At 44.9% G+C, this 15852-nt stretch overlaps 1 protein-coding gene across 2 annotated transcripts in view; it reads right to left on the bottom strand.

Annotated features, from left to right (window-relative positions):
• CHCHD3 (coiled-coil-helix-coiled-coil-helix domain containing 3) overlaps positions 1-15852 on the bottom strand; it is a 322595-nt gene that overhangs the window by 74844 nt on the left and 231899 nt on the right. For both annotated transcript variants that reach the window (XM_063134644.1, XM_063134645.1), the window contains one exon: positions 1200-1270. In XM_063134644.1, coding sequence (XP_062990714.1) covers positions 1200-1270 — 71 coding nt within the window. The remainder of the gene's footprint in view (positions 1-1199; positions 1271-15852) is intronic.

Here is a 15852-nt window from a genome sequence, read left to right as displayed (position 1 = left end):
GGCCAAGCCAGTAAGGACAGACAATTAACTGGGCCAGACCCAGTGTGAAAGGAGTGTGTGTGTAACTGAAATCCTGCTGATATGGACGTATGCCTTATACTATGTCCATACCTGCAAAATTCCAGTTACACACACACTCCTTTCACATTGAGGAGACTTTTGGAAAAGTTTGCATCAGAACATACGTCGAAAAGGCAGACAAAATCTCATGCTTAAGACGCTTTCCTATTGGGAAGGCCAACCAAAGCAGTGAGTTGTCATGAGGCCCCCCTCTATGATCTTGATCAAGTGATTAGCAACTATGACAATATGTCGTCAGGGAGCTAAGAGCCTTTCACCAACAGCAGACTTCCAGACAACAACTGAGCACTGGTCTCTGTCATCTATTGACAGAATTTATTGGAGGATGGCAGGAAAATGGGGGGTTTAAAGTTTCTAATATGAAAGCCATGAAATATGATGGATGACGCTCTCTTGCAATAATTAGCAGCAGAAGGAAAGACCAGGTCTAAGGGTCAGAGTCACTTTGGTCCATGAATTACTGGCTCTTCATTTAACCCTCCGGAGGAATAATAAAGGGAGTTTAACCCGACCTTCACCATTAAGGGCAAAGTTAAATTGCTGATTTAAAAACCTTTCAAGCTGTGCAAGCAAAAGGCCGAATCTATCAGAATAGTTGGAATCCAGTAGCAGCAATACCAACCTCAATATTGCTTAAAGTGCTTTCAAAACAAACAAGCGCACTGTACAATAAATAAAATTAAAGACTATAGACTTATAATCTACTGTCAGCTTTGGTATCCTACAATGTCAAATGTTTGAATTCTTGTTCAAAAAATTGCTTCTTTTCAAATCCCCTACATTTTAATGAATTTGATCCAAGAGATATGCCCCCACCCCTGACAATTCTGCCCCAAGTCTCTCCATACGGCATCACGTACAAGCTTTGAATTTCAATTCTATGCCGAATGTACTGTTCAGCTGGCTCAAAGCCTTTATCAGAAACCCTTCCTTGCAATACCAATACCCGCAACTCATTTTATTTCCATTTTCGCTTCCCCAGCATAGACTGATAGGCTACGAAGGGGGGGGTGGGGGGAATCTGCCTTTATATGAACAAAAGGAAAATCAGAAGCCGTGGTGTTCAAAAAATAATAGTACAGAGGAAGGGAAATGAACAAGAAGAAAAAAGGTCTTACTTGAATCTGGCATCTACCTCGTCGACGGCTTTTTGGTATTGCTCCGTGGTGACTTTGTAGAACTGTGCACTCTGGGGAAAACGGGGGGAAAGAATTGTGTAAATAATTGAACTGCGTACCAATGGATAACAATATTTTGGAGTGTTTAGTTATAACTGAGGCCCTCAAAGAGACCGGGGGCGGGGGGGGGGAATGCTTGCATTTCACACCCAATTGCAAACTGAAGCTTATAGAGTGGTAAGCGGCAGTTACTGCACCGAAACTCTCCCCACGGCCTGAGTTCGATCCCAGTGGAAGCTGGTTCTCAGGCAGCCAGCTCAGGTCGACTCAGCCTTCCATCCTTCCAAGGTCGGTAAAATGAGTACCCAGCTAGCTGGGGGAAAGGTAGCCGCGACTGGGGAAGGCAACAGCAAACCACCCCACTACAAAGTCTGCCAAGAAAACGTCAGCGAAAGCAGGCGTCCCTCTAGGAGTCAGCAATGACTCAAGTGCTTGCATGAGAGGTTCCTTTCCTTTCCTTCATTCTAATTAGTTAAAAAATAGTTCTGGCCAGAATGTAGATAATCCTCACAGTCTGTCTCTTCAGCCATGCTTCCCTCTTGTCCGTAGACATCTGCCTGCCTTTTGCACCTTCTTACCTTTTCCCCTTGGCCCTCATGGCCCTTTGCTTCCTTCCCGGATCGCTGATCCCCCCTGCTTCCATGGCCGCTGTTTCGCTCTGTTCCCGGCCTCTTCCACCCTTTACCACCAAGTTCCCCTTTGCCCTTAGCATCCATGACATGTAAGGGCCATGTCTCCAGTTTCAAGTATGAAACCCGGGCTTGCTCTGAGCTTTGTGACATCACAACACCTCAGCCAATGGCCAGAATGACTGCTCACAGCAGCTTGTGCTGACTTCAATATTGACCATTGTTAAAGCGTTTTTGTAAAGCTAGCAAAACAATGAGGTTGGGTCAGGCGGGAGGGGAAGGGGAGGCCTCATCAACATGTCTTTTAACTTTCTGAAAGTTAATTCATCTCTCTGCAACAATAGTCGGAAGATCTAAAGACCAGTGACCAGTGCAGGCGCTGGTAACTTCAAGGCTCGACTTCTGCAATGCGCTGTACATAGGGCTACCTTTGTGCCTAGTCCGGAAACTCCAACTAGTTCAAAATATGGCAGCCAGGCTGGTGACCGCTACACATCTAGGGGTGACTACATTAAACCAGTTCTAAAATCTCTTCACTGGCTGCCAATTAAGTATAAAGTGTTGGTTATCACCTTTAAAGCCCTACACGGTTTGGGTCCAAGCTACCTGTGGGATCGCCTTCTTCCGGACAATCCGCCCCGCACACTCAGGTCACAGAATCATAGAATAGCAGAGTTGGAAGGGGCCTACAAGGCCATCGAGTCCAACCACCTGCTCAATGCAGGAATCCACCCTAAAGCATCCCTGACAGATGGTTGTCCAGCTGCCTCTTGAAGGCCTCTAGTGTGGGAGAGCCCACAACCTCCCTAGGTAACTGATTCCATTGTCATACTGCTCTAACAGTCAGGAAGTTTTTCCTGATGTCCAGCTGGAATCTGGCTTCCTTTAACTTGAGCCCATTATTCCGTGTCCTGCACTCTGGGAGGATCGAGAAGAGATCCTGGCCCTCCTCTGTGTGACAACCTTTTAAGGATTTGAAGAGTGCTATCATGTCTCCCCTCAATCTTCTCTTCTCCTGGCTAAACAAGCCCAGTTCTTTCAGTCTCTCTTCATAGGGCTTTGTTTCCAGACCCCTGATCATCCTGATGTTCACGATCGTATCTCGGCATGTCTCTCAGATATCTCAGCCTGGCTGCTTCATCGTCGTCTGAAACTAAATATGGCAAAGACTGAATTGCTTGTTTTTCCGCCTAAATCTTCTCCTCATCTTTCATTCTCTCTTACTGTCAATGATGTTACGCTTACTCCGGTCAAGGAAGCTCGTAGTCTTGGCTTCATATTTGACTCATCGCTCTCCTTTATTCCTCATATTGAGGCAGTAGCTAAATCCTGTCGTTTTTTCCTGTATAATATTGCCAGGATCCGACCATCTCTGTCTGTCTCTTCTGCCAAGACGCTTGTTCATGCACTGGTTATTTCCCGGTTGGACTACTGCAACCTTCTTCTCTCTGGCCTTCCTTCTTCTCACATCAGTCCATTGGTTTCTGTCCACCACTCTGCCGCTAAGATCATCTTCCTGGCTCGCTGCTCTGACCATGTTACTCCGCTTCTGAAATCTCTTCATTGGCTTCCAATTCACTTCAGAATCCAATATAAACTTCTCCTGTTGACCTTCAAAGCTTTTCACGGTCTAGCTCCTTCCTATCTCTCCTCTCTCATCTCACACTATTTCCCCGCTCGTGCTCTTCGCTCCTCTGATGCCATGTATCTCGCCTGCCCTAGGGTCTCTACTTCCCTTGCTCGGCTTCGTCCATTTTCCTCTGCTGCCCCTTACGCCTGGAACGCTCTTCCGGAACATCTGAGATCCACAAGTTCAATCGCAGCTTTTAAAGCTCAGCTAAAAACTTTTCTTTTTCCTAAAGCTTTTAAATCTTGATGCTGCCTGGACTTTATACTGTTAGTTTTACCCTACCCTGTGCCTGTTTACCCTACCCAGTGCTTGTTTGCATTCTCTTCCCCTCCTTATTGCTTTACTATGATTTTATTAGATTGTAAGCCTATGCGGCAGGGTCTTGCGATTTTCTGTTTTACTCTGTACAGCACCATGTACATTGATGGTGCTAAATAAATAAATAAATAAATAAATATAATAATAATAATAATAATAATAATAATAATAATAATAATAATAATAAAAAATCCTGGTTGCCCTCCTCTGAACACGCTCCAGCTTGAACACGCTCCACGCTTCCTCTGGGAAGAATTTACTCCAGTCAACAAAAACAAGGCTGACAACTAGTACCCAGAGGACCTTTTCCTCTGCCGCGCCCAGATTATGGAATGACCTGCTGGGAGAGATTCGCCAACTTAACAGTCTTCCGGATTTTAAGAAAGCTATAAAGACTGATCTCTTCCGGCAGGCCTACCCAGTTGAATTTTAAGATGCCTTTTAATAATGTGCTACTTTTAATAATGTATTCGTTTTAAATGTTTTAATTATGTGTATTTTATGGTGTTTGCATTTGTGTTGTACCCCACCTCGATCCGGAGGGAGAGGCGGGTTATTATTATTATTATTATTATTGTTGTTGTTGTTGTCAGTTTCCTCAAAAGGCATCCGCATATAAATCTGATGTGCGCCCATAAATAAATGTGTGTGTGTATGTATTTGTTCAATGATTTTGCACATAAATCTTATATAGCTGAGAAATGTATTATGCTCATTTCAGCAAGGAGTAACACTATAATCCTATACATGTCTACTCAGGAGTAAATTTCATTAAACTCAACATGCCTTGCTCCCATATGGGTGGGGATAGAACTGAAGCTTAAGTTGGAAAGCCACCTAAGATAAACAAGACAACTCTGCACAGACTTAGATTGGTTCCATTCCTGATGGTTGCCGCTTGGAAACTCTGACCCATTTGAGCTCTTGGTGAGGCTGGACACCTGAGCAAGGCAGCACTGTAAAAAATGGCCCATACTAGTTGCATTTCAGCATGATAAAAATTCACCCCAGAGTGGTTCAGAAGTGGTGCAAGCCCTACATGATTGTATTATGTCACAACTATATTCATATAACACATGGTTAATCATCATATGGGACTAATCCAGCATAGATTGCTGCCCCATGCAATTACTCTTCCATTCATAAAGCTACAAAACATCTTTCCTCCTGGGTAATAATTCAGAGGGAAGTGGACATGGTCAGGCCAAGTCTCTTCCAAGCAGGCCAACTCCGGTTTCTTAAGCAGGAGTCTGGAAAGTCGGAAACTGGACAGCTCCCAATGCATTCTGCTGGCTGGAGCTCTCTCTTATTGCAATGAAGAAGATATTGTCTCAGCAGAAAGCTCAAGCCATCTGAAGCCTTATGTAGGTTGACATGGTCTGTGCTATAGTAGGCCCCACCTCCATGGAGGAGGTGGCTGTGTTTCTTTAAAGGGCTATGCCTGATTTGGTATCCATTGACTTCTGCAAGGTTGAGGAGGTGGAGATGTTGTTGTGGACTTGTCTTCCGAGTCCAAGGCTATTAGGGGCACATCCTCCGGCCAAGAGGGCATAGGAGAAGGTACAGGTGGTTCTCCCCTCTGGGGAGCAGTCTGTGCCTCATTCTACTCTGAGTCTTCTTCTAAGTACCACTTGCCCCTGGGTGCAGGTCCATGATACATCTCATGTATGCACACTTCCTGTTTTATTTCTTATGTTCACTGCTCTGGAATATATTTTAGATATAGATTGGTATATAAACATTGTAAATTAAATAAATAAATAAACAAACAATCTCCTGGAAAGCGTGCAATGCCTTTCTACTGTGTCAACTCTTCCAAAATTTCAAAGACAGACAATACTGGAGAAGAAACCGTTTTTCCTATACCTAGAAATGCCATATCTTCCCTATGGGGCTGGCAACTTTCTGAGACAATGGGCTATAAAGCTTTGACATTTTTATGATTAAACAATGTCTCTTTGGTAATCTCTTTTGATATATGAAGCAGTTCTTATTACTCTTGTAACATTATTTGCACTGGAACTAAGGCACATCACTGAGGAGGGGGTTCTATATCCTCCCCAACTGTACAGATTCAAAGTATGGCCCAGACTACTCACTTATTGCGATGAAGAAGGAAGGAGCCTTTTCAACCCCCCCCCCAACAGTCTCTGACTCACAAAGGGGTGGGGGAGAATGACTTGGGGAGGTGGTGGGCTCTCCCACACTAGAGACCTTCAAGAGGCAGCTGGACAGCCATCTGTCAGGGATGCTTTAGGGTGGATTCCTGCATTGAGCAGGGTGTTGGACTCGATGGCCTTGTAGGCCCCTTCCAACTCTGCTATTCTATGATTCTGTGAATGTTTTTCTGTTCCACCGATTTGGGGATGGGTGTTGGAGTCCTTGATTCTGGCTTCACCTGACCTAAATAGCCCCATCGTTTATTGTCCTATTAAGCGGCAATTTAAATTAACCAGCTGAGACGAGAAAAGTCTCAGCTGAGACGAGAAAAGTGGATTCCTGCATTGAGAAGGGGGTTGGACTCGATGGCCTTAGAAGCCCCTTCCAACTCTACTATTATATGATTCTATGAATTAAAATGGCACCTCCATATTAGGCATTTCATGTTCGTATACACTACACACCACATATTACAAGCACATTCAGTGCTGGGACCCTGCTTTTGCCTTCATTTTCTTAGATCAGCCTGGGTCATCTTTATACATATGTAATTCACAGTCTCCTCTATGTCCCACCACAATGGTCATGCCAGAATGTCCCCTTGATCATGCCATAGTAATCACATGCCTTTGTAATTGAACAGCACTTTTCCTCAGTGCTCAAAGTGCTTCATTCAGCAAAGTGCTCCACATACATTTATCAAAGCTATAAAAGAAACGAATTATATTATTCCTAATTTATAGATTGGTGTGAAGCCCAAAAGACAGCAGTTTTTTCAAGGCCACCCAAAGAGTTCCGAGCTGAATCAAGATCTTAGCTGGGAATGATGTGCTATCAACCAGTAGCAGAGGCAGTAAGCCTATGTACACCAGTTGCTGGGGAACATGGGTGGGAGGGTGCTATTACACTCAACGTGTCCTGCCTGTGTGAACAGAATGCTGGACTAGATGGGCCCTTGGTCTGATCCAGGATGGCTCCTGTTATATTCTTAACTTCTAGTTTAATTACATTCTATGTTTCAGAGTGGCAGCTATGGCTATGGGGATGCCATAGCTGCCACTGGTACAAGCAGGGAAACCCACAATCTAATGCTAACTTGACATGTGCTAAGGACTGCTGGATCTTTCTGCAGAGAGAAGTGGAGGGATAGCTTATTATACAGGATACCATTTTGGGAGGCATCCCCATTAATTGTGTGATATGCAAAAACGCTGTGATAGTTTGCTTGTGCCTTTGTGGCAATGAAAATGGTGCCTCCTTATTACACCATGACACCTTAGGCATTTCTTGTTTATTTACACTACACACCACAAATAACAAGCAAACTCAGTGCTGGGACCAAGTATTCCTGACACCGGTATTACTGAGCTGAGAATCTCCATGTCTTTGGGGTCAGCAGGTAGAACCTTTTGCCTTATAGTGCCATAGAGTTCTCCTACCAATTAGATCAAAATCACTGTTATTGGATGGCAAAAAGGCCATATCAAAATAATCTCTGTCTACCTGTTCCAAAACAGACCAAAAAATAAGGCGACATTAAACAAGGCTCCTTTACTGTGAGGTCTAAGAGGTAATCAAAGTCATTTCACTGACAACTAAAAGGCGAAGCTCCATCTAGAAAGTCAAAAGGACAGATATTTAATCATCTGAGCCTGAATCTTATGCGTTCCTGGACCATTCCGAATTCGCTGGGGATCTACAAAAATCATTAGAAAAAACATTACGCTGAGAAGAAAGGTAAAATTGTCTTTCAGGCCTCATACCTTTTACACAAATTATAATAAATTGTGTAACAGATACCACAGTCAAAAGGGCACACGAAGATTAGAGAGAGCACGGTGGTCTTTCAACTCTAAGCTTGCTCCTGCAATCCTGGCCTAATAATTCATTTGTCTGCAGACCGAAGTTCCAAGCACGTGACTTTGGGGGGTATTTTATTTTTTAATAAATCATTGTTGGCCGGTAAGAAAATGAAAATGAAATCCTGTTCACACCGGTGACCCCCTTTGCATTTAGCAATCTCGCTTGTCCAATGACAGTCACATCCAGGTTGCTCAGATGCAGATAAAATCAATAGGGATGTGATTAGACAAGCAGACGGACGACAACGCGCACATGGACAGGTCACCATTTGAGATGATGAATAGTCCTCTATCAACCAACAGTCCCCTCTGATGCTAACATTTACTATAATCTTATTTGGGCAGCGATTTATCTTTCTTGTGCCTGATCAATAAAGATGAACACAACAGTTGTAAGGATCGATTGCAATTTTTTATCATTTTAAAGCATGAAGGCCCATTTCTGACACAAAGGCAATATTCTTAGAGTACTTGTTTGGCTTTTTCTTTCTTTCTAAAATCTGCCTTTGGAGCAATCAGCTGAGCTGCTACACATGTTGAGAGGCATTAATCCGACTGCAGACTATCAAGCCACCATTTATCAACTTAGGTCCAGTTTAGCATGACTTTCAAGTGTCACCGTTTCCACTTGAAATTGTGTAGGCATGCCTACGCACAAACACGCATGTAATGGGCAAATGGGACTCCCCCCCCCCCCCATCTAACCATCTTTTCAAAGACAAAATCCAAAACTACACAAACACTGGCTAGAAATGCTTGCTTTAACAGGCTGATTAGGAAGTACATTACTATACAGTCTTCTAACTACTGGCAGAGAAACTGCTTTTCTCGTCTCAGCTGGTTAATTTAAATTGCCGCTTAATAGGACAATAAACGATGGGGCTATTTAGGTCAGGTGAAGCCAGAATCAAGGACTCCAACACCCATCCCCAAATCGGTGGAACAGAAAAACATTCACAGAATCATAGAATAGCAGAGTTGGAAGGGGCCTACAAGGCCATCGAGTCCAACACCCTGCTCAAGGCAGGAATCCACCCTAAAGCATCCCTGACAGATGGTTGTCCAGCTGCCTCTTGAAGGCCTCTAGTGTGGGAGAGCCCACAACCTCCCTAGGTAACTGATTCCATTGTCGTACTGCTCTAACTGTCAGGACGTTTTTCCTGCTGTCCAGCCGGAATGTGGCTTCCTTTAACTTGAGCCCGTTATTCCGTGTCCTGCACTCTGGGAGGATCGAGAAGAGATCCTGGCCCTCCTCTGTGTGACAACCTTTTATGTCTTTGAAGAGTGCTCTCACGTCTCCACTCAATCTTATCTTCTCCAGGCTAAACATGCCCAGTTCTTTCAGTCTCTCCCATTTTCTACATGTGGTATACAAACAGGAGGCGGAGTTCTAAAGATAGAACGGGATGTGCAAAGAATTCCAAGTGTGCAAGGGGCAGAGTGCTTTCAGCCTGTCTTTCTGTATGCACAACGCACACACAGAGCTTCACACACACTGGGCTGAAAGCCAAGTTTGAAATCTCCCAAATTTTAGATGGGTTTGCAGGGTGAACTGGAGCAAACCAGTGCTGGCCAAAATGCCACATGTTACCAGGTGGAATATATTTTGGGAGCATAGAACGGGAAAGTATGTAAGGTCCACTTTAGAAATATACCTTTCAGCATTGGCAGCTGGCACAAAACAAAACCACATGGGTCCTCTTCTTTTTAGGGAACGCTCTGTGTGAAGCAGCGTCCCACTCGGTAGCTGCCCGTTTGACGTTTGTTTCATAACTACAAAGGTAAGCCAATTTTCTAGCAATTTCCATTATAGTACATTATGAAAATTAGATGTTGACACAATAAAAGCAAAACTAACAAGGAAAAAAATAACAATGGCATGTAGTTACTACAAAAGGCTCAACACTGGAATATTAAATCCACATTCTTTCAATAGGCGGTTGTATGTTGGAAAGAGAAAAACAGATAAACATTCTGCTTTCTTTCACTTTGATGGGACTTGAGGCTGTAGGCGGGGGGGGGCAACTGGCTGCCCTTGAAATGTTTTGGTCTACATCTTTCAGCATTCCATATAGGCTGGGGATGATGGGAGTCGAAGTCAAGTGTCCCCCATCTTGTAACTGTGCATTTGGTTTCTTTTTCCTCGGTGTAGAACTTGGCATTTCTCCCTATTCAATTTCATTCTGCTTTTTTCAGCCCAGCCTATCAAGATCACTTTGAAGATTGCTTGGCTCAGCAATACTACAAGCGAGAAGGATCTTGGAATCGTTGTAGATCACAAGCTGAATATGTGCCAACAGTGTGATGATGATGATTTATTACATTTATATCCTGCCTTTTTTTCTCCAAAGAACCCAAGGTGGAGTACATAATCCTCCTCCTCTCCATTTTATCCTCACAACAGCAACCCTGCGAGGTAGGTTGGGCTGAGAGTCTGTGACTGACCCAAAGTGGGTTTCCATGGCTGAGTGGGGAATAGAACTCAGATCTCTTGACTCCTAGTCCAATACTTTAGCCACTACACCACACTGGCTCTCCAGTGATGTGCCTGCAAAAGAAGAAAATGCTATTTGGAGATGCATTAATAGAAGTATAGCTTCTAAATCGTGCGAGGTACTGGTTCCCCTCTATTCGGCACTGGTTAGGCCTCATCTAGAGTATTGAGCAAACAGTGCGATAGGGCTGCAAGAAAGGCAAATGCTATTTTGGGCTGCATTAAGAGAAGTATCGCTCCCGAATCACGTGAGGTACTGGTTCCTCTCTATTCGGCCCTGGTTAGGCCTCATCTAGAATATTGCGTCCAGTTCTGGGTACCACACTTCAGGAAGGATGCAGACAAGCTGAAGCGTGTTCAGAGGAGGGCAACCAGGATGATCAGGGGTCTGGAAACAAAACCCTATGAGGAAAGATGGAAAGAACTGGGCATGTTTAGCCTGGAGAAGAAAAATTTGAGGGGAGACATGATAGCACTCTTCAAATACTTGAAAGGTTGCAACAGAGAGGAGGACCAGGATCTCTTCTTGATCCTTCTAGAGTGCAGGACATGGAATAATGGGCTCAAGTTACAGGAAGCCAGATTCCAGCTGGACATTAGGAAAAACTTCCTGACTGTTAGAGCAGTACGACAATGGAACCAATGACCTAGGGAGGTGGTGGGCTCTTCCACACTAGAGGCCTTCAAGAGGCAGCTGGACAGCCATCTCTCAGAGATGCTTTAAGGTGGATTCCTGCATTGAGCAGGGGGTTGGACTCAATAGCCTTATAGACCCATTCCAACTCTACTATTATGATGTTTAATTTCATAACTAGAACTTTCATTGGCTAATATCTAGTAATGCTAAAGAAAATTAAAACCTTTCATCAAAGGACGTACCTATTTCACAAGCCTTGTAGCTATTCACTCAACCATCTAATTTGCATGTAATTGAAGCACATTCCGTTAATACAAACGTTCTCACCCTTCAGCACATGCTTAGACGTACAATGATATTTAAACATCTTATTGATGACAAGATGCCTAATCAAAGCCAGCCGTGTTTACAACTTTTCCTTCCTTGACACCCTGTACCTGTGATGCTTCATATTACAAATTTTACCCTCACTAAGTTACTAATGTTTGCGATTCCTCAGTACTCCGAAGGCCCTCTGTCATCTTGTGCTGCTTTCAGGAGGTTCTGGAGGCTTAATTGGCAAGCGAGAACTTTGCATTGTTCCCTCTCCAATAATACTGGTACTCCAGACTGTGAGCACGCATTAGCAGAAACGGCACATAACAATGCGAGGAGTCTACTGAATTCTCTCCCACAGGACACCAGCTGCTTCTGCACATTCAAAACTGCCCGAAAAACTTTTCACTTAAATTGGTCACCTCTGCAGGCGAATTTATAGGACGATGAACATTATTCTACAATGGCTTACACCCCAGTATCCCAAGGGGCCTTTCTCCTCTGCACTGTTCAGGGATTTGCAAGATCAATGGACCAAGTCTTGAGGTTGCCATCCTGGCAGGACAGCCAAGCCGCAGAGTTAATTGTTGGCGGCTGCCCCAATGTAACAGAACTCTCTATCCAGGCAACTTAATTAAGAAATCTTGGCCAAAAATCTTTTGGAAGCGTTGTATGGCATTTCTGCTTTGGGCAGATTTGACAGAGCTCGAAGGCTAAGTAAACTGGGGAGAAACCGACGTAAACTACAATGAACTCCTTCAAAGAAAGGTGGGATTGAAAGGTGACTAATGAAGTCACGAAGAGTCGGAAGCGACTGAACGAATAAACAACACAATGGTGCTGAATCACTACTTGCAAGAAGTTGGGCTTTTAAGAACCATGTTTTTACAATTATATCTTCTATTTGAATTCTAACCAAAGGAAGTCCATCCACCTTTCAGTAATCCATCTAAGGTATGGTCAGCGAGATGTCCCTGACAAGCTCACAAGCAAATCTCTCCACTTCTATATCGAAGGCATACATATAAGAACATAAGACGTGCCATGCTGGATCAGACCAGGGGTCCATCTAGTCCAGCACTCTGTTCACACAGTGGCCAACTGTGAACCGCCCAAAGAGCTTCGGCTATTGGGCGGTATAAAAATGTAATAAATAAATAAATAAACAAACAAACTAGCCATCGGCCAGGGATCAACAAGCAGGACATGGTGCAACAGCACCCTCCCACCCGTGTTCCCCAGCAACTGGTGCACGCAGGCTTACTGCCTTGAATACTGGAGATAGCACACAACCATCATCCATGGCTACCAGGATGATCAGGGGTCTGGAAACAAAGCCCTATGAAGAGAGACTGAAAGAACTGGGCTTGTTTAGCCTGGAGAAGAGAAGATGGAGGGGAGACAGGATAGCACTCTTCAAATACTGAAAAGGTTGTCACACAGAGGAGGGCCAGGATCTCTTCTCGATCCTCCCAGAGTGCAGGACACGGAATAACGGGATCAAGTTAAAGGAAGCCAGATTCCAGCTGGACATCAGGAAAAACTTCCTGACTGTTAGAGCAGTACGACAATGGAATCAGTTACCTAGGGAGGTGGTGGGCTCTCCCACACTAGAGGCCTTCAAGAGGCAGCTGGACAACCCTCGGTCAGGGATGCTTTAGGGTGGATTCCTGCCTTGAGCAGGGGGTTGGACTCGATGGCCTTGTAGGCCCCTTCCAACTCTGTTATTCTATGATTCTATGATTCTATGATCAGGGCTAGTAGCCATGGATAGCCTTTGCCTCCAGGAACTTATCAACCCCCAAGCAATGCACTCCCTGTTCGTTCCCTGCACATCCCTACATCTATGTGAAGAGAAGCAGAGCTGGAGCACGTTAAGGCCTGCAATCTCCCACTCAACTGTTTGCGAACAATCCCAAGGAAAATGGTGGCTAGCGGAGGGGGGGAAAGATGAGAAAGAACGCAGCGTGCAGCACAACAGAACCAGCCAGGCATTGAAACTGCTGCTCCCACGCTCCCCGCAACCAAAACCATTCACGAACTTCTGCCATTCCATCTTGCATGGGCAGCTGTGCGTCGTCCCAAGACCAGGCATCTCCAAAGCTGTGCCAGTATTTAGCATCTCTCCCCTTTTCTCTACCAGACATCGAATCTCTGCGTGTCAGTGCCAAGCCCACATGGCTCCAATTCACATCTGGTTCACATCAAGCCTCTCCTACCTGCTGCAACAAAGGCCTGCCGACTCAAGACCCCTTGCTCTCAGAGATCCCATGGCTTCTTTCTTCACTATCCGACTATTCGCTATTTTCTAGGCTTTTTTCATTCCTTGTCTTCACTTCTCTGATCTTTTTTAAAAAAAAAATATGAAAGGAAGTCCTATAATCTTCATGACAGCTTCCTATTCAGCATGATTTCCTCACTCAGCTTCCCAATTACCCTCCTCTCCTGTTCTCCTAGTCCTCCTGTCCCTTCAGCTCCCATTATCCACCCCAGTAACTTCCATATTTACCTGTTGGTAATTCATCCATAATCCTCTCTGCTCTCTTTTATTCAGACGACCTCCTCCTCCACCTCCTCCTCCTCCTCCCCATTTCCCTGCGAAGCCAATATTTCATGTTCTTTTTCTGGGCACTGGGGAAAAAAAATCCTCAACACATCCAGAGGCATACAGGCATGTAAATGTCACCTGTGTACATCCCAGACGCAGGGCTCTTTGCACGCAAGCCCTACTGACCCAGGAGTAATATTCCCTGTTAGCTTTCACGTCCACTTTCTCCTCCCAAAGCAAGTTTTGAACCCACGTGGTCGCCAAGAAAATTTGAAAGGAAAAAGGGCGTCCACTGAACCCTGAGAAATAAAACCATGGGAATGGGATCACTAGGCGTTGCACAACCCCCTGACCCCACCTTAAACCCAACACTCACCCGCACCCACCAATTGCCGTCCTGCTTGCCCCTTTTGAAGTGCGAAGGCATTCCATCTGTCAGGGATGCTTTAGGGTGGATTCCTGCATTGAGCAGGGGTTTGGACTCGATGGCCTTGTAGGCCCCTTCCAACTCTGCTATTCTATGATTCTAAAAACATCTATTTCTGTTTTATTGACTATTCTAAAGCCTTTGACTGTGTGGATCATAACAAACTGTGGCAAGTTCTTGGTGGTATGGGGATACCAAGTCATCTTGTCTGCCTCCTGATGAATCTGTATAACGAACAAGTAGCAACGGTAAGAACAGACCACGGAACAACGGACTGGTTTAAGATTGGGAAAGGAGTACGGCAGGGTTGCATACTCTCACCTTACCTATTCAACTTGTATGCAGAACACATCATGCGACGTGCTGGGCTTGATGAATCCAATCATCAAGTTAAAATCGCAGGAAGAAACATTAACAACCTCAGATATGCAGATGACACCACTTTGATGGCTGAAAGCGAGGAGGAGCTGAGGAGCCTTATGACAAAGGTGAAAGAAGAAAGTGCAAAAGCTGGGTTGCAGTTAAACCTCAAAAACCCCAAGATTATGGCATCCAGCTTGATTGATAACTGGCAAATAGAGGGAGAAAACGTGGAGGCAGTGACAGACTTTGTATTTCTGGGCACAAAGATTACTGCAGACGCTGACTGCAGCCAGGAAATCAGAAGATGTTTACTTCTTGGGAGGAGAGCAATGACAAATCTTGATCAAATAGTTAAGAGCAGAGACACCACACTGACAACAAAGGTCCGCATAGTTAAAGCAATGGTATTCCCCGTAGTAATCTATGGCTGCGAGAGCTGGACCATAAGGAAGGCTGAGCGAAGGAAGATGGATGCTTTTGAACTGCGGTGTTGGAGGAAAATTCTGAGAGTGCCTTGGACTGCAAGAAGATCCAACCAGGCCAGAATCCAGGAAATTAAGCCAGACTGCTCACTTGAGGGAATGGTATTAAATGCAAAACTGAAGTACTTTGGCCACATAATGAGAAGACAGGACACCCTGGAGAAGAGGCTGATGCTAGGGAAAGTGGAAGGCAAAAGGAAGAGGGGCCGACCAAGGGCAAGATGGATGGATGATATTCTGGAGGTGACAGACTTGACCTTGGGGGAGCTGGGGGTGGCGACAGCCGACAGGAAGCTCTGGCGTGGGCTGGTCCATGAAGTCACGAAGAGTCGGAGGTGACTGAACGAATAAACAACAAACAAATTATTCTCTCCCGCCCAGATCCTCTAATTTGTGTTCAGGGGAACAACCACAGTTCAGTGACAGAGCATATGCATTGCATGCGGAAGGGCCCAGGTTCAACCACTAGTACCTCAAGTTAAAAAGATTTCAGAAAGCAACACAGGGAGGAGAGGTTCTGCCAGGCAAAGAGGACAGCAGTGGTTCAGTTGAGAAGCGATCTGGAATAATACATGGCTTGGGACCGCAATACCTGACAGAACGCCTCTCCCGACATGAACCTACCCGTACACTACGCTCAACATCTAAGGTCATAGCTATACCTAAGTTTTGTCCCTGGATTGTCCAGGGGTCAAACCTGTTCATCTAGGTGACACACAGGGGATCCA

This window comes from Elgaria multicarinata, chromosome 9 (genome assembly GCF_023053635.1).
Source record: "Elgaria multicarinata webbii isolate HBS135686 ecotype San Diego chromosome 9, rElgMul1.1.pri, whole genome shotgun sequence".
NCBI classification, from domain to species: Eukaryota; Metazoa; Chordata; class Lepidosauria; order Squamata; family Anguidae; genus Elgaria; species Elgaria multicarinata.
This window is presented reverse-complemented; position numbering and strand designations above follow the sequence as displayed.